This window comes from Propithecus coquereli, unplaced genomic scaffold (assembly GCF_000956105.1).
Source record: "Propithecus coquereli isolate 6110/MARCELLA unplaced genomic scaffold, Pcoq_1.0 Scaffold20, whole genome shotgun sequence".
Taxonomy (NCBI): domain Eukaryota; kingdom Metazoa; phylum Chordata; class Mammalia; order Primates; family Indriidae; genus Propithecus; species Propithecus coquereli.
Genome location: NW_012144967.1, coordinates 12,274,093 through 12,292,825, shown reverse-complemented (window position 1 = coordinate 12,292,825; position 18,733 = coordinate 12,274,093). Strand labels below are relative to the sequence as shown.

The following is an 18,733-nucleotide window of genomic DNA, read 5'->3' as shown; positions in this document are numbered from 1 at the left end:
GGGCTGGAATTCCCTGGGGAGCTTTAAAACTAAGGTCCAGGCTGCATCTCCCGATGCACTTGGTCTGGGGTACTGCCTGGGCATCAAGATCTTTCCAAGCTGCCCAGGTAGCTCAAATGTGTACTGCTTAAGCCCTGCATGTTGACATACGAGGAAGATGAGGAACCCACTCTGGCAAGTGTTAAGATCTGTCAGTTTAAAGGTAAACTTTTGCAGTTTAGCAGAGAGGACAGAGAAGACGGCTGCAGGAGCCCAACGGGGAAGGCTAAATGTCTCAGAATAAGAGCAAGTTCCACCTTGAGGCTGTGCCTGGAAAGTCGTCCTGCCAGCAAGCAGGACATGGTAGGTAGGACATGATTTCTCAAGGTGACCAAAGGAAGAAGGAAAAGATTAAGATCAGGGTTTGATGACGTACACACGTGGCTTGTCAGCACTTTCAAGCCCAGGAACTGTTTGGAAATTATATCCAAGCCCAGCTCTGCTTTCTGCGCAGGCCCATCAGCCGGAAGCCCTGGTGCGGAGCTGCACGTGCAGATGCTTCTAGTTTCTACACATCCCGGGAGGTCATTTGTGAGACAGAACCAAATAGACAAAGCTAAAACCACTACCCAAAATAACATCAGCACTTTGAAAAATATTATTTGAGCCTCTCAATATCCTGAGGTAGGCATTCTTATAGTTAGTTATTCCCATCTTACAGGTAAAAATAAATAAATAAAATTCTGAGGTTAAAGCCAGCTTAGAGTCAAAGAGCTAGAAGTGGCTACAATGGGACCCTAACTCAGCACCTCTGGCTCCAAATCCCTTCGGCTCTGTTAGCACTAATGCTTTGTCTCAAATGTTTATTTCTTTCTGGGGATGGGGGAGGTGCAGGGAGGAGAAGGGAAGCGGAACAATGAAATGAGAACCTCATTTATTCTGGGTCAAGTTCACCAACCAGGTCAGATAAGGAGGAAATAACTTTCAGAGGAAAGCAGACAGTCTTTAGCAGAGATGCTGAGGTAACTCCAAATGTGGTAGGTAGCACGAATCAAAGGACTTTCTGGGTGGCACCTAAATGGAGAGAGGCGTTTAACTTATTCCCTTAGGGGTAGAACGACCCTCCTGGCTGAGCTTGTGGTTGGCCCTGGGAGACCCTTAGCTTGGGTTCAGACATACCCAAAGGAGAATAAACTCCCCCCGCCCCCAATGAACCCAATATGATCTTGACCTAGGCAATGTTCACCTGGTCTTTTCAAAGAACATTATTGGAAAAGCACACAAATCGTGCATGGCAGGCACCATTTACATCTCTCTTGCCTTGGCAACATGGTTCACTTTATGAAGTGATCACAATGTTGATATCTTACTTATCTTAGTTCTTGGCTTTCTTGCCTGGAGAATATGGGCTCTTGAAGACGCTCGTGGGCTGGTCATGTCTTTAGTATTTGTATGCAACAGTGAACATCAATTTTTTTTTTTTTTTTTTTAAGACAGGGTCTTGCTCTGTCTCACCCAGGCTGGAGTGCAGTGGCATGATCATAGCTCACTGCAGCCTTGAACTTCTGGGTTCAGGCCATCCTCCCACCTCAGCCTCCCAAGTGGCTGGGACTACAGGTGTGCACCACCACACCTGGCTCTTTTTTCTATTTTTTTGTAGAGACGGAGTCTCACCATGTTGCCCAGGCTGGTCTCAAACTCCTGAGCTCAAGTGATCATCCTGCTTCTGCCTCCCAAAGTGCTGGGATTACCATGGTGCCTGGCCATGACCATCAATTTTGATGAGAAGTTGGTGTTTTGTGCATTTCCATTAAGCTCATGCTTTGGTGAAGACACAGGAAGAATCCCTTCAGATGGAAAATCCCCACTATACAAAGGACACAGAGCCACACCACATTTTTAGTCTTTATTTTTTTAAGTAAAGAAATTCCATTGACTCAAAGATAACAAAATTATAGTTTTTGTTTGTAATGATCTTTGTTCACCACCACACAGAATCATAATAGAATCAAAAGTAACATGAGAACATAAAATGATCAAGGACACCACTGTTTAGTATAATTTCTTAATAAAGGTAAATATCCTCGTATTTAGAAAAAATTGCATTGCTAGTTGCAAATCTTGAACACCTCGGTGCTGAAGGATCCTGTATTTCCCCCTCAAAGATCCAGCAGCACGGAGGCTTTCAGAACACAAACTCAAAAATACAGTGTTTTCAGGGCAGCATTTTAAGTTTCAGAAAACCCAAACGAAACAAAACAAAACAAACCAGAATTAGGAATGTGAAAGTGATGGTTCTCAAAAATCAGTCTGGAAGCAGATCTGCCAACTTAAGAATGTGGTTGAACAGAGTCTAACCAGGAAAAGGAGAGATGCAGACTTGCCCCCCCTTCCCCTCCCCTGGCGTCACTAAGGCAGCTGCAGTGGCAGAAGTCAGAAGCTCAGGTACAGTGAAGGTCTTCCTGAGGCAGTGGGAGGACCCAGATCATCCGGAACTGGTGTGGAGAGTGGCAGGATTCTACACGGACTTGTGCTTTAGGAAAACTAAAGAGGCCAAAATAAAAACCAAACGAAACCTAACCTCTACACCCAGAAACTGTGTCCACCCACATGAACACCCCAGGAGAAGAGGCTGGCACTGGGACCAAGCGAGTCAACAATTCATTTAGATGACTGCTGGCTGCTCATGGAGGGTGATCTGGAAGGAGAATGCCCTTAGAGACAAAGGGTGTTTCTACAGATGCTATATGTGGACTGTCTCCAACTTATGGCAATAGTGGATTTCTTGGCTAATGGGGACCACAAGCAGAAGGTAGGTTATAGATTTCAATTGACAGGAGCCTAGTTAAAAGCTGAGAACTTGATGGAACTCAGAATGTTAGACTTAATCCACCAGTTAGAAATTAACTTCAGCTTATTTATTAGAGACACATGAAAGCTCTACCCACATGCTAGGAAAAACAGTTCAGAAAACATGGGGGACAGACTCTTTCAAAGGGGGCAGCTGTCTACTTTCTGGGACCCTGTGGCCTGTTTCCAAGGGCCACTACAGGAGGATGCCTGGGCTACAGCATCCGGAGGCAGCAGCAGCAGAGACATAGGCAAGAGGAAGCAGCCTCTGCCTTGGTCGGCATTCCAGTTCTCTCTGCCAGCAGGGGCCAGTTCCCCTTCCCTTAGCTTCAAATACAATTTGGCGAAAGCAATTCTAGTTTATGAAGAGGGGTACTTTCCTCTGCTTAGATAACTGGTGGAAGAAAACCTTTCCCTCAATTTTGGCCTCTAAATGCCACAGGCAGGCTACTTTTCATGGCTTTCTGAAGCATCCAAGCAGTCCAAAGTGGCTTTGAACAACAGAGTAAGGCCAAGAAGGACATAAAGGTGTCAGGGACGAGGCGTTCTGGCCAGTTCTGGATCACTCATATTGTTGAGGGGTGGGGGGACGTAACGTGACAAGGAGCCTACAGGCCACTTGAGGAAATTCTCTGGTTTTGCTGTGGCTTTGCTCAGCCTTCCGCAGCAGGAGAATTTGAATTCTAATGCCACAATATTGTCGGAATACCAGGGGATTTTCTAGAGGCAAGTTAAGGCTTTCTGGGCAAAGAAAACAATTCCAGATGATACTGTGACAGAATGCTGCAGTGAAATGCTTCTTAATTACCCTCCTATCCTGCCTAAAAGACAAAGACCCATGAGTTCCTTTAGCCCAACATGACGTTTCAGTCGCCTTTACCTTCTCTGCAAGTCAGAATCAATGCCACGGGAAAAGAAAAGCCTCTCGCATCTCGGACATCTGCTTGCCTGGCAAACGCAAATGAGGACACATGTATTGTTTCTGGAGCTGGCAAAACAGACCTCGAGCCACACAGTTACAAAGAGAGCTTTCATTCGGAGGCCAGGCAAGTAAGCTCAGCTACCCAGAAAGTTCAGCTTTAATGAAGACGGTAGCTCTAGAATGGAACCCGAGCAGGAAGGGTTTCTGCCCCGGGAGTTCTCAACGGTCTGCCTGAGTCACACTGAGGATGGAGAGCTTCTCCGCGTGCTAGGGGGCACCACCTGCCACAGTCACAAGACCCTCTCGGAAGGGCTCAGATATTGCAATGACAATGGAGACTCTGCAGAGAAGCCAAAGACGCAGGGTTTTGGACAAGATCAAAGGTTTCCAGCAGGAATGGCTTAAGGTAGAAGCTCCCCCGCTCCAAGTCACCGCAAGATGAGTCTTGAGTGTTGACATAGCGGTTTCCACCTGCAAGGCTGTGAAAGCCAAGTTCAGGCAAGTGTTCAGCAATGTTTAAGCAAGTGATGTGTGAATAAATGAAGTAGTCTTGGAGATGGTCTAAGATGAGGGAACAGGCTCAGAGGGGTGAAGCGACTTGCCTATGATCCAAGGTGAATTAGAGACAGGACAAGAACCCAGGTCTCCTGGACTTTGGTTCTAGAACAGCACATCAAAAAAAGAAACACTCCCCTTTCGGGTATATTTCCACTCTCATGGTAGCTCATAAGGCTCCCCGTAAGTATATAAAATGCTTCAGAGAGGTTAAAAGAATATTGTAACAACAACTTTCTACCTTCGTTCTGCTCTGGAATCACTGGTGCAAACTCACAGCAGTAAAGATAAGAGGTTTTCTTCAAGATGTTAAACCCCCCTCTAACATAAATGAGTCAGAGACTTGACACTGTTTTTCAAGTGAGATGACCCTACTTTGACGGGGATCAGTCACTCATCAGGCTCTGCAGGAATGCAACAGGAGAAATGCAGATGCTTCCCCCACTCGGTTTTTAACATGTTATTCCTGCAACAAAATCGTCCAGATCAATGCAATTTATATCCTTAATTTGATTTTAAAATATTCAAACACTCTAAAAATTGAGCCTGGTTTTAGCCCAAATAGGATCGTAATAGCAAGAAGAGCATTCACGTTACCATCAGAAGTGAACGACTCTGGGAAGAAAGACAAGTCTGGAGGAGGGGAAAAGATGACCCACATAGAAAATGCTGCTCCCTCGTTTATTAGGCGAGTTTGCATCTCTGTGAAGGCAGCGCCCCTGTGCTCTCATTCAGGGACAGGCAGGAACTTTCCTGTGCAGCAGCCACGGTCCCTTCTCATTTCAATGCCTGAGGGCCCACAGCTCGAACAAAGGGCTTCAGTTGATTTCATGTGAGCCAAAATGGAATGTAAGTGACATTCAGAGTCACACGCTAAAAAGATTTCAGCTGAGACAGGGCTCCCACGGTTCTGGGGGGTGAATTCCGGTTGTGTGGCAACCAGGGCTATGCTGCCAGCCATGCCTCTCTTCTATGGGGGCCACCAGGACCGCCGTGCCCACCAGGCTCCCAGGCTTCCCTCTCTCGTTTTGTGTGACAACAGGACTGCCTTTTCTCCTCCTGAATGGAGCTGGTACCTGGGCTGGCCACTACTTTGTCAGAATAGGTTAAGAGATGTGGCCTCAGGCAAATGAAAGGAGCCTCTTATTCCTGGGATGAGATTCAATCCCGGATTGAAATGAGCTATTGCTCGATTTACCTATTTTCACAAATCAAGTTTTGAGAAATGAAGGCAGTAGCAGAAAATACGACTATGAATCTTCTAGATTACAACTGTGATTGGGTGGAGGGAAAAGTAACAGAGGAGAGTGACTAGCTTCCAAATTGAGGGATGGATAAAGTGCCAAATTGTGCAAAAAAAAAGTGAAAAGGAAATGCATTAGAGAAATAAGAACTTTGGGGAAAAGTCATAACGACAGAATTTGGTGAGTGTGAGAAATACCAAAGCAGAGTTGAGAGCACAGAAATCTCAATCTTCTGAGATAATGGCTGTTTTTGATGTTAATAGGATCATCTGTTGATTGTCAGAAAATTTCTTCAGGTTACAGACGCTACTGTCATAGCCGCTTGGACTGATGCCCAACCCGCACCCCCCGTGGCCGCGAGGGTTGGCATTCGGGTGATCAGCTGACTCCTTTTACCCCTTAAACCTCCACACAGACCCACCATCTATATTCCAGTCTGTCCTGGAGCCAGAGGAGATGAAGCAGGGAAAATATCTTTTTAAAGTATCCAGGCGATTTCACTCATAGTTCTGTTTAGTTCCAGATAGCAACTGCGGGTTTTTCAAAGTGCAGGGTTTTAGATATTCAAGTACCACAGGGTTGGAGAGAGGAGTACTTGAAACCCAGAGTGACGCTGTCACTTGAGAAGACACACTCTGGAAAGGTTTATCCAAGAGACTACAAATACAGGCTAGTAAATTAAAAATCTGGTTTCAAAATAACACCCTCTTCAGTTGGAAATATCTTTCTCCAAACTCAGATCCAACTTTTGAATTGTTTGGTATCAAAAGCCAGAGTTAGAGGGACCTGGGTTAAAAAACTAAAATTATAACTGAGTGCTTAAAAACCCCCAAACACCTCCTTATCTGAATGAAAAGGGACAAAACAGAAAGGCGAATGACGATGATATCTACATGCTTACACTGGGAGGACAGCTCCCAGGCTCCTCTGGAGGGATGTTCTCTCAAACCTCAGTAAACTGAGTTTGTCATTGAACTTCAGAACTGGTAGTGATCTCGCCGACCTACCTGGTCCAAGTCCCCCTTTGTGAAAGTGAAGAAACTAAAGTCCAAAGGGACTTTGTCCAGGGTGAGAAGCAGAGCCAGGGCACAGCGCAGATGCTCTCTCCCACGCAGGGCTCTTCCGAGACATCACACTGTGGTCACACGAGAGAAACCACAGGGCAGGCCTTGCTGCTCTCGAGGGCCCTGGGAGCTGAGACACCTTTCCTATGAGTTTCAATAAAATGAACTACGAAGATGTTTCTAATTTAAAGGCGCCGTTGAATGGTGTTTCCCAAATTTACCTGGTGATGAGAATCCCCTGGGGCACTTGTGAAAAATTGAAATCCCCAGACCCCTTCCCAGACCCCCTGAATCAGCCTCCCCGAGGGGAGGGAGCTGGGAGGCTGAATTTTGAACAAGTGCCCCACATAACTCTCATCAGCGGCAAAGTGCGGGAACGGACTAGAAGACAGGGAGGGAGGAAACTTGGCTTGTGACTTGAAGGAATTTCCTTTGCCACCTAAGAGGCCACACTGCAGCCTGGGAGGTCCAGCTCCTCAGGCTCCCACGCTGAAAGGTGTCTTCAGCATCGGTCCAGACGGTGCGCTCTCTTCAGGGTCTACGTAAGGACACGTATGAGCACCGCAAAATAACATACATCCTCATTATTCTCAGGGAAAAGCCTTTTGGCTGGCAGAGCAAAATTGCTGTTCAGACACATTTTTTAATAGGGAAACTAGATGTAATTGGCTTAAAAGCAATCAGATGCTGAAACTGGACAGGAGGGTGAGAGAACTCTGTCGCTTGTCACCACGGCTAACAATGCAATGGGGGAAACCAGTAACTAAGCACAAAAATAGCCTGGAGCTCCCAGGAGAGCTGCCCACTCCGAGACAGGTGTGCATGGTGGGTGCCCCCGCTGATGGTGTGAGGTCAGATCCAGGTCACTGAGGGAGATGGGAGACCTGAAACAGGGGGTGAGGGGACGCGGGTTCCAGAGGTGGGCTGCTGGAGCCAGAGTCCGGAGGCCTCACTCCAGGTCGGCCTCCACCTGCTCCGTGTCAGAGCACTGCGACTTGTTACGCTCCCACTGGCAAATGGCGTTGGCATACTCCACCACTAGCTTATCCATCCACGTCAGGGGTTCGGGGAACAGCACGGAGCCCTCAAAGAAGCCCAGGTGGCCCCCATGCAGGGGCAGCACAAACATGACGTTCTCCCGTTTCTCTGCAGGGAAAAGGCAGCTGAGTGAGTTCCTATACTCTAGTTAGCTCTAGGGCAGGAGGTGGTGAGCTGGCCAGGGTGGCCTGGGCTTTCCCCACAGGGAAAAGGTCACCTAAGTGGGCATCTAACCTCTACTCACGCTGCCTTGTTCACCACAGTGGGACAGACCTTCGGTGGGGCAGGCAAGACAGTGGGATCTAGCAGGCCGTGGAATAGCAGCTTGGCTTTGGAGCAGAATGGGCACCAGCTTAAGAAATCCTTAGAACTCTGTTCTAAAACTTGGCTGCATATTAGAACCAGGTGGGGAGTTTTTAAAGCTCCCTAAAGCTAGGCTGCACCCAGACACATGAAATCAGAACCTCTTGGGGGGCGCAGGAGTGCCGCCGTACCCAGGCATTGGTACTGCCAGAGCTCTGATTCACTGTGCTTCCCAACTTTGCGCATCAGAAGCACCTGGGACATCTCATTAAAATGCAGATTCTGATTTAATAAGCTGGAAGGGGGATCTGGATTTTGCATTTCTAAAAAGCTCCCAGGTGATACTGATGCCAGTGGTGGTGGCCAGGCTCTGAGTGGGGATTTATAGCACTAACGGTATTGTTTACTAGGAACCAGGAGGATTCAGTGGAGTTAAGGATTTTTCATTACAGATATTAGTCTTCAAGATTAAGACTGAACTTAAAGCTGCAAGTTGTGTTCAAAGATGCCCAAGCTCTCTGTGCCGCACGGTAAATGACGACCTGAAAATTAATAACCTGGGCTCGACTTTATGAACCTATTTCTAGGTTAGTCCCACATGGGCTAGTAAAGGCCAGTACTGAGGATGTGTGTCAAATGGGCAGCCAGGTACAAGAGGAAGCATCTGTCTTCCCAGAGGAGTAAGTGACAGGAGCCCTTTGCTGGCTCTCCAGTGCTCCTTTCTTGCCTGACCCCCTTTATTGTTCCTTTTTAGTTGCTATTTGATTACTTTCTCTTTTTTTGCAACAGAGTCTCGCTCTGTTGCCCGGGCTAGAGTGCCGAGGCATCAGCCTAGCTCACAGCAACCTCAAACTCCTGGGCTCAAGCGATCCTCCTGCCTCAGCCTCCTGAGTAGCTGGGACTACAGGCACGTGCCACCACACCCGGATAGTTTTTTCCATTTTTAGTAGAGATGGGGGTCTTGCTCTTGCTCAGGCTGGTCTTGAACTCCTGACCTCATGCAATCCTCCTGCCTCAGCCTCCCATAGTGCTAGGATTACAGACGTGCGCCACCGCGCCCGGCCTGCTATGATACATTTCGATGCGACAGCATTAGCGCTAGGAACGTCCTAATAGAGGCACAGAAGGAAACAAGTGCTGTTGCCTTTTCTCACTGCTGCACGCGTGGCTGGGCGGCTACTGTTGCGCAGGGAGCCTGAGGCTGGATAGGGGCTCAATGGGGGATGGCTTTGATCACACGAAGACTTCATCTTGAGCAGTGTAACAGAGCTCTGGCTGGGTGTGATCCTTTGTCTGCTACACTATCTACTGTTCTAGCTTGGGGGTCATGGGAACCAGAGGTATGCGCCTTCCTTCTGCTTAACATATGATGTCTGCATGAGGACTGGGGAGGGTGGGAGATTACGTCCCAGGGATCTGAAATTCCAATGCATAGTAATTTAGGGAATTCTCCAGTGTTTCCTCCTGCTATCGTCTCTCTGGTTTCTCCTTTAGCTCCTAGCTAGCAAGGAATGAGACCATGCTGGCTGAAGCATGACAGCATTCCTAGGAGCACTGTTCTTTGCCATTTCAGTTGTTTTTATTTTTATCCTCAAAGCAGATTGAGAGGCTGTTGCACAAGGTAGCAGAACTGGCTTTATTGTTTTGCTTTTTAGGTCAAAGTTGAAGTCTAAATAACTTTTTAACTCACTCTTAATGAAACCAAAACCCTGAGACAATTTCACAGAATACCAGGTGACTTCCCCAACGCCTTCTTGGCTATGGCTATACATGATGGTCCTGTCTCCTGTACCACGAGGGAACACGAGAAAGCTCTGCCCAGGCCCCATCACAGCCGCAGGACCATCAGGCTAGGTGGAATAAGAACACTGCCATCAGATGTCCTTCCCTAAAGAGGCTAGTGCCCAGGAGATGACAGCATGACGTCATGGTGACAGTGACAGAATTTACTGTGTCAATTTGCTAAGTGGTTGAGGGAGCAGTAGGAAGAAACACTTACCTGAAAGAGATTTGGGAATAGTTAGAAGGCTTTCGTGCACTAAGGGGTCATCAGCTGCATTAACCAGCATGAGAGGCACATAAATCTGCAGCAAGAAAATAAAGCAGAATTAAATTATCCATTCCCATTTTCAGAGCCCATTATTCAAGGCTCAAACTCACTACGGGCATGGCTTTGAAGCAGAGGGGAGAGAACACCGGTGGAGTAAGGGCGCCCTGCAGTCACTGGCAGCTACACCTGCCGCTGTGACGATCGCCCTGGCAGCAGGCGCGAGCCGGAGCAAGGCTTTTTGGTGATCATCACGGTGTCTCGGATTGGCCATGCCTTTCAGAAAAAAGGCTTTACAAAGAGTTATACACATGTTCATTCAGTTTATACTGCGGGGAGAAAAAACGAAGTGCACTCCAGGCTAGACAAAAGAGATTTTCTAGCAGAATCTGAAGGCTGGTGGATACTGGGGCAACTCTTGACAGGGCTGCATTCAACATGCACCCCAGCGACAGCCAGTCGTCTCCTTTTCCGTGTTAGCGGGGACAGTGCTGAACAGCCATACTGGGGTCGTGAATGGTTGTGCTATCTTGGAGGTCTCCGACGTTGGCGCTAGACAGCTCAACGTTTCTGTATTGGCTTAAATGAAAACACCAAAAGCCTGGGTGATGACGCTAAACTAGGAGGAATGGCCGGTGTGACGGCAGAGCTGCAATTCGCAATTATCTGCTTCAGCTGGGGGGACGGTGGGCCGGACCAACAGGTGGGTGTTGACAGGGATAAATGGGTAAAAGCAGCAGTCGTGCAAAGACAGAAGAGAGAGACGGGCTTGTTGGTGGGTCAGGTCAAAATACACGGGGATTTTGGTTAGCCACAAACTTCATACACACATGGTTTACTGTAGCTGCTAAAACTGCATCAATACAAACCAGTCTACCTTATCAACAGACGTGTTCCTTACCACTTCCACACAGAATACATCTCTTTCACTCTGTGCCTGCCAGATCACAGTAGGGACTTTTGAGTTCCGTTTTGTTAGGGTAGTAATACCCTAGCAAAATACACAATGGTGAAAAAAAGGGTCCAAGCAGGCCAAGAAAAGGGCAAGAAGTCTAGATGGATCTCCTATGAAGAACCAGGCATGATTATACTGTCAAAGGAAGACTAAGAAAAAAATTGGGTGTTGGAGCAATTCTGAGGGCTTTCACACAGATACGGGGGGGACTGGTTTAAGGAGCGGCTGCGGGATTAACGTGCGGTGGTCACAGAGGGACAGAGTTCAATAATAAATCTGAGTTAAAGACAGGAACAGTCTGAGCCAGCTTCCGGCTGAGCTTCCACCAGGGAAATTTAGGAGGGATATTTGCTGTGCTGTGTGAGAGGCTGGAGGAAGCGACACTAATCTGAGCCAGCGCTGGCCACTCACCCTGTGCAGGTACCGCATGCAGCTTTCTTCCTCGTAATATTCCTTCAGGGAGTTATAGCCGTGAAACTTCCTGGAACACACCAAAAAAAATGTTGCCCGGGCTAGAGTGCCGAGGCATCAGCCTAGCTCACAGCAACCTCAAACTCCTGGGCTCAAGCGATCCTCCTGCCTCAGCCTCCTGAGTAGCTGGGACTACAGGCACGTGCCACCACACCCGGATAGTTTTTTCCATTTTTAGTAGAGATGGGGGTCTTGCTCTTGCTCAGGCTGGTCTTGAACTCCTGACCTCATGCAATCCTCCTGCCTCAGCCTCCCATAGTGCTAGGATTACAGACGTGCGCCACCGCGCCCAGCCTGCTATGATACATTTCGATGCGACAGCATTAGCGCTAGGAACGTCCTAATAGAGGCACAGAAGGAAACAAGTGCTGTTGCCTTTTCTCACTGCTGCACGCGTGGCTGGGCGGCTACTGTTGCGCAGGGAGCCTGAGGCTGGATAGGGGCTCAATGGGGGATGGCTTTGATCACACGAAGACTTCATCTTGAGCAGTGTAACAGAGCTCTGGCTGGGTGTGATCCTTTGTCTGCTACACTATCTACTGTTCTAGCTTGGGGGTCATGGGAACCAGAGGTATGCGCCTTCCTTCTGCTTAACATATGATGTCTGCATGAGGACTGGGGAGGGTGGGAGATTACGTCCCAGGGATCTGAAATTCCAATGCATAGTAATTTAGGGAATTCTCCAGTGTTTCCTCCTGCTATCGTCTCTCTGGTTTCTCCTTTAGCTCCTAGCTAGCAAGGAATGAGACCATGCTGGCTGAAGCATGACAGCATTCCTAGGAGCACTGTTCTTTGCCATTTCAGTTGTTTTTATTTTTATCCTCAAAGCAGATTGAGAGGCTGTTGCACAAGGTAGCAGAACTGGCTTTATTGTTTTGCTTTTTAGGTCAAAGTTGAAGTCTAAATAACTTTTTAACTCACTCTTAATGAAACCAAAACCCTGAGACAATTTCACAGAATACCAGGTGACTTCCCCAACGCCTTCTTGGCTATGGCTATACATGATGGTCCTGTCTCCTGTACCACGAGGGAACACGAGAAAGCTCTGCCCAGGCCCCATCACAGCCGCAGGACCATCAGGCTAGGTGGAATAAGAACACTGCCATCAGATGTCCTTCCCTAAAGAGGCTAGTGCCCAGGAGATGACAGCATGACGTCATGGTGACAGTGACAGAATTTACTGTGTCAATTTGCTAAGTGGTTGAGGGAGCAGTAGGAAGAAACACTTACCTGAAAGAGATTTGGGAATAGTTAGAAGGCTTTCGTGCACTAAGGGGTCATCAGCTGCATTAACCAGCATGAGAGGCACATAAATCTGCAGCAAGAAAATAAAGCAGAATTAAATTATCCATTCCCATTTTCAGAGCCCATTATTCAAGGCTCAAACTCACTACGGGCATGGCTTTGAAGCAGAGGGGAGAGAACACCGGTGGAGTAAGGGCGCCCTGCAGTCACTGGCAGCTACACCTGCCGCTGTGACGATCGCCCTGGCAGCAGGCGCGAGTCGGAGCAAGGCTTTTTGGTGATCATCACGGTGTCTCGGATTGGCCATGCCTTTCAGAAAAAAGGCTTTACAAAGAGTTATACACATGTTCATTCAGTTTATACTGCGGGGAGAAAAAACGAAGTGCACTCCAGGCTAGACAAAAGAGATTTTCTAGCAGAATCTGAAGGCTGGTGGATACTGGGGCAACTCTTGACAGGGCTGCATTCAACATGCACCCCAGCGACAGCCAGTCGTCTCCTTTTCCGTGTTAGCGGGGACAGTGCTGAACAGCCATACTGGGGTCGTGAATGGTTGTGCTATCTTGGAGGTCTCCGACGTTGGCGCTAGACAGCTCAACGTTTCTGTATTGGCTTAAATGAAAACACCAAAAGCCTGGGTGATGACGCTAAACTAGGAGGAATGGCCGGTGTGACGGCAGAGCTGCAATTCGCAATTATCTGCTTCAGCTGGGGGGACGGTGGGCCGGACCAACAGGTGGGTGTTGACAGGGATAAATGGGTAAAAGCAGCAGTCGTGCAAAGACAGAAGAGAGAGACGGGCTTGTTGGTGGGTCAGGTCAAAATACACGGGGATTTTGGTTAGCCACAAACTTCATACACACATGGTTTACTGTAGCTGCTAAAACTGCATCAATACAAACCAGTCTACCTTATCAACAGACGTGTTCCTTACCACTTCCACACAGAATACATCTCTTTCACTCTGTGCCTGCCAGATCACAGTAGGGACTTTTGAGTTCCGTTTTGTTAGGGTAGTAATACCCTAGCAAAATACACAATGGTGAAAAAAAGGGTCCAAGCAGGCCAAGAAAAGGGCAAGAAGTCTAGATGGATCTCCTATGAAGAACCAGGCATGATTATACTGTCAAAGGAAGACTAAGAAAAAAATTGGGTGTTGGAGCAATTCTGAGGGCTTTCACACAGATACGGGGGGGACTGGTTTAAGGAGCGGCTGCGGGATTAACGTGCGGTGGTCACAGAGGGACAGAGTTCAATAATAAATCTGAGTTAAAGACAGGAACAGTCTGAGCCAGCTTCCGGCTGAGCTTCCACCAGGGAAATTTAGGAGGGATATTTGCTGTGCTGTGTGAGAGGCTGGAGGAAGCGACACTAATCTGAGCCAGCGCTGGCCACTCACCCTGTGCAGGTACCGCATGCAGCTTTCTTCCTCGTAATATTCCTTCAGGGAGTTATAGCCGTGAAACTTCCTAGAACACACCAAAAAAAAAAAAAAAAAAAAAAGAAAGGGAAAGGACAAAACAACATTGTCATCAGATCAGAATGCTGAGCCGATCACTGCTCCAGTTCCCCATCCTAACTTGTTACGTTGGTAGAAAAATGCGGGCAGCGGTCAGGCCCGGATGCTGCACCGATTTTATTACTGCTCGCCTCCTACGCTGACTGTCATATCAGGACATATCAGTAGAACACACATAGGCAGCGGGAGTAGGGGTTAAGAGCACAGGCCTTGGTACCTTGATTCAAATCCTAGCTTGACCATTTACTGGCTATGTGACTTTAGGCAAATGGTTCAACTTTTCTGAACCTCGGCTTTTCCTGTGTAAAACAGACCTAAAGACAGGAACTTCCTCAGTGGTGCTGTGAGATTTAGGACATCAGAGTGCTTGCCAGCGTGGTGACCGACCCAGAGTAACTGCCCTGTAGAAACCTATCTTAGTAATTAGTAGTGATTTTTTGAGGCAGCATAAAACAAGATGTCACTATAGACGCAGAGAAACTGAAAATTCAAAGGCATTTACTAGAACTTTCTTTTTAACAGAGTTTTTCCTGGTGGAGTAACAGGACAACTGTGAACTGGAATGAAATACGTGTTAGGTAATAGAAATGAGACGGGTTCAGAGTTACCAATTCTGTCCGCCCAGGGAGCAGTAATCAGAGAAGCTGGCACATAACAAACCGCCGTGCTCCAGCATGGAAGCCCTGCGGCTTTGCTCTGTGCCCTGAGAGGCCTGGTGAGGCTCGACCTGGAGTTCTGGTACCAGGAGGTCTGAGTCCTTCCAGGCCAGGGGGACTCGGAAAGCCTCGTCTCTTTCTGACACAGATTAGGGCCTCTGGTTTCTGAACAGTGGATCTTTTCATTCTAACTGGGGTCTTTGAGGTATCCCGCCTCCCTTGGAGCTGTGGGTCTCTTCTACCGCCAGCCTCCTTGGACATCTCTGCCTGGGAAGGATCTGGAAAGCCCTGGACAGACAACTGGGGTCCTCTTGATTATGGAGGAGGCCAAGCGCAGAGATCATCTCTGGGACGTGTGTGCTTGTGAGATCGGTCCCTCTGAGGCTCAGCAGGCAGGGAGAACACTCTGTTCCTCCAGTAGGGGATCTCTGACAAGGCTGCCAAAACTGGTTGTGATCATGGAGCTGCTGCCATATCCAATACTATTAGAGGAGGAACTTTAGGGACAGTCGAGGAACATTCTCTTTCAGGCTCAAAAAAATTTAGAAGATGACTGGGAAATTTAAATTAGTTTTCTCATTAGACACCACAATAAAGTCACACACCCCAGCTTAAGGGTGGGTGGGAAAGATTTATTCTCATCTTCTGAACATAGCAATTTCCCAGTTTCTATTTCCTCCGAATAACCGTTAACAGGCACATTTCAAGGTTACTTGGTATAAGAAGGCTACTAAAATCTCATAAGGAAGAAGGGTAGAGATCTCATACCCTCAGGTCAATTATCTGCCTATCTATTTAGGTGAATACTCGTTCGCTTTAAACCACATCTAAAGGTATCAAATAATTGTTAAATAAAAAGGGTGTCATATTTAAAAAGAATGATGAGGTCAGGGATTAATTTTACCTTTTCCAGCGAAGGTTAACCTCCTTCAGAAACTACTGGTACCAGAAAAGAGGACCCTGTCGGGGTTGCGACCTGAGGCGCCTGGAGGGGCCGGGCAGTGGAGGGCGAATGAGCGCAGCGGGCAGGGCTTGCCTCTTACACTGGGGGCTTCAGGCCCCGCGGAATGAGGCTCTGTTTATTTTGCTTGAAACGCACAGCCTGCTTGGTCTATCTTTTGTTTTTCTACTTTGCTAGAGACTTAGATGGGCACAGGAAACACGTCCTTTGCCTTTTACCCCACTGCAGATGCAGATTTATTTGGCGCAGAGGCAGGACAGGCAGGGTGACGACTGCCCATGGCTAGGCCGTGCACACCCCGGCTTCTCAGCTCCAGCCGGCCATGCCATGCAGGAAAGCAGAATGAGTGGTCAGATCCTCTTCCTATTTTCCAAGAGAAATTAAAAATTTGGATTTTTCTGTGAAATCTGTTTTTAAACACTGGACACTTCTTAAAAAAAGAAACCCTTAATACTACAGCGACCAGAACAAAGCACTTGCACTGGGCAGAGCTGGCCTGTGGCGTTCCTGCCCCGCCACACGGACACACCTCATCACGTTGTCGTCAATCTGCATCAGGGATGTTGCTGTGTAGAGCCGGCTCAAGTCCGTGTCCTCCAGGATCTGGGGTTTCTTAACATGGTCTCCAAAAAGCGCTTGCCTAGAAGGAAACACAAACGCAAACAGAGGCACGTAAGCAGAGGATGGACAACCACAGCAGAGCCTGCTGCCTTGGCCAGGGCACAGCCGGGGCCAAAGCCCGTGTGGTAAGTAAGAAACAGGTCCCTTTTGCCTGTAGAACGTCCCAGAGGCTGCACCTGCACTGCTGACTTCCGAATAACAGCAGAAGAGATGAAGGTCAAGACCTTGTTTTCCTTCGCAGGGGCGCCCAGACAAACTGGAGATCGGGTGTGAGCCTTGCTGAACACCACAGAGGCCTCACCACGTGGGGGAGGTCTCCAGATGGGCCCTGCGGTGAGTAGCAGGCTGTGGGCCAAACCGTGGGCACCTGGTCTTTACGTGGGTGTTGACACTGCCCCTTGGCAGAGCCCCTTTCCCTCTGTGAGCCGTTCGTGTCACTTAACAAGGAAGACATGGTTAACCCATTTAGCATTTGGGCAAAGCGACAGCTCTCCAGCGCATTAGAGAAAAGCTAACGCTGTTCGGGAGAGGAGTCATTTCTACGCAGAAGCAGCTCCACACTGGGAGGAAGACAGTAAAGGCAGGGGTCCACCTGTGCACGCAGCCCTCCCCGCCCAGCACGGGCTCTCGAGCCCGCAGCTGACGCAGGACTGACTCAGTTTGCTCTGGGCTTTGGCCCCACAGCAGGAAGATTCATGATGGAAACTCGGTATTCTGCTGCTCATTCACAACCTCTCCAAAAGAAGGGGAACACATTTCTTTAGCATTTATTTTTTTCAAAAGAATATTAGGAAGATTATATACCAATAGGATAGAACTCACCAATTTAAAGTTTTCCTAAAATTTCTACAAGTTAGGCTTTCTAAGTAAATTCCAAAAATGTAAATACCCTTAGAGCATCCTCAGAGGACTCTCCCAATTTGTTAAGAATTACATGATGAACCTTTTAGACTAATTAGTAGCAAGACCAGACCCTTGAGGAAAACAAATGTTCGCGGGGAGGAGTCCCTTCTGACTCCAGAGGTGCAGGAAGGCAGATGGAGGACGTGGACTTGGCTTCCCCACTTCTGGCTACAGAATCTCAGCAAATCCCAGACCCATCCAAACCTCAGCTGAGCCACACCCAACTCAGTGCCCAACACATGGTTGATGCTTAAAGAAGACGGGCCGAGTGGAAGCAGCTGATTTTCCAGCCAGCACAGGAGACATAAGTCTCCCTCCGTTCTCTACCCAGATGGCACAAGGACCCGAGGACATGTCTGGCAGCTTGGTAGCCTGAGGAGCCTGCAAACCCATCCTTGCCCATGTGATTCCCCACCCACAGGATGTCTAATCCAGGGCATGTGGTCTGGACGGGCAGTACCACGTTTTCTTTTAATCGTTGAAAAAAAAAAAGAGAACAAGGAACTGATCATTTAGCCAGACTGCTTTTCCTAGGATAGTGCCAAAAATCTCCCCAAATTGTTTTTTTTTCTTAGAAACAGGGCCTAGCTGTCATCACCTAGGCTGGAGTACAGTACAATCAGAGCTCACTGCAGCCCCGGGCTCAACTGATCCTCTTGCCTCAGCCTCCCAAGTAGCTGGAAGTATAGGTGCATGCCGCCATGCCCGGCTAATTTTTTTTTTTTTTTGGTAGAGATGAGGTCTCCCTATGTTGCCCAGGCTGGTCTTGAACTCCTGGCCTCAAATGATCCTCCTGCCTTGGCCTCCCAAATTGCTAGGATTACAGGTGTGAGCCACCATGCCTGGTCCCAAATTGTATTTTTGTAGTGTCCATATGTACCAGGCTCTGGGAGCAATCAAAACACGCCCAAGCCCTCCACTGTTTTCCAGTTTAGTCTGAGACACAGGATTCACAGCGGGGAAGCAACAGAAAAGCAACTAGTGGGTGGGGGAATCGGCTTCAGGGAGGCAGGAGAACTGAGATGGACCTTAAAGGATGAGTGGGGTTCCCAGAGGCAGAGGGGCTGGAAAGGCATTCGCAGCAGGGGCGGTAGGTGGTGTGGGAGGGGCTGGGGGCGCGTGTGCCTCTAAGTGGCCCAGTCCAGCTGGAGGGGAAGGTGGAGCGGGGCAGGAGGGAGAGGCACCAGCAATAATAATAACCACAATGAAAGAAATCATTGCTAGTATTTATTGAGTGCCACTGTACACCAGGCAGTGCTGTAAGCACTTGGTGGGTTAAGCCGCTGAACGATTCTGAGCAGGACAGAGGCAGGAGGAGCGTGGTGAACACGCAGAGGCTCAAACCCCCAACAGCGACGTGCCAACCCTACACCAAGGGCCGCCAAGAACGACTCCTGGTC

At 48.4% G+C, this 18,733-nt stretch overlaps 1 protein-coding gene across 1 annotated transcript in view; it reads right to left on the bottom strand.

Annotated features, from left to right (window-relative positions):
* Positions 1–1,870: 1,870 nt before the first annotated feature.
* Positions 1,871–18,733, bottom strand: part of ABHD2 (abhydrolase domain containing 2) — a 101,844-nt gene continuing 84,981 nt past the window's right edge. The window contains exons 8-11 of the mRNA XM_012643773.1: positions 16,339–16,449; positions 14,073–14,142; positions 12,659–12,743; positions 1,871–7,760 (exon numbers count right to left, since the gene is read on the bottom strand). Of these exons, the coding sequence (XP_012499227.1) occupies positions 7,564–7,760; positions 12,659–12,743; positions 14,073–14,142; positions 16,339–16,449 (463 nt within the window). The 3' untranslated portion in view covers positions 1,871–7,563. The remainder of the gene's footprint in view (positions 7,761–12,658; positions 12,744–14,072; positions 14,143–16,338; positions 16,450–18,733) is intronic.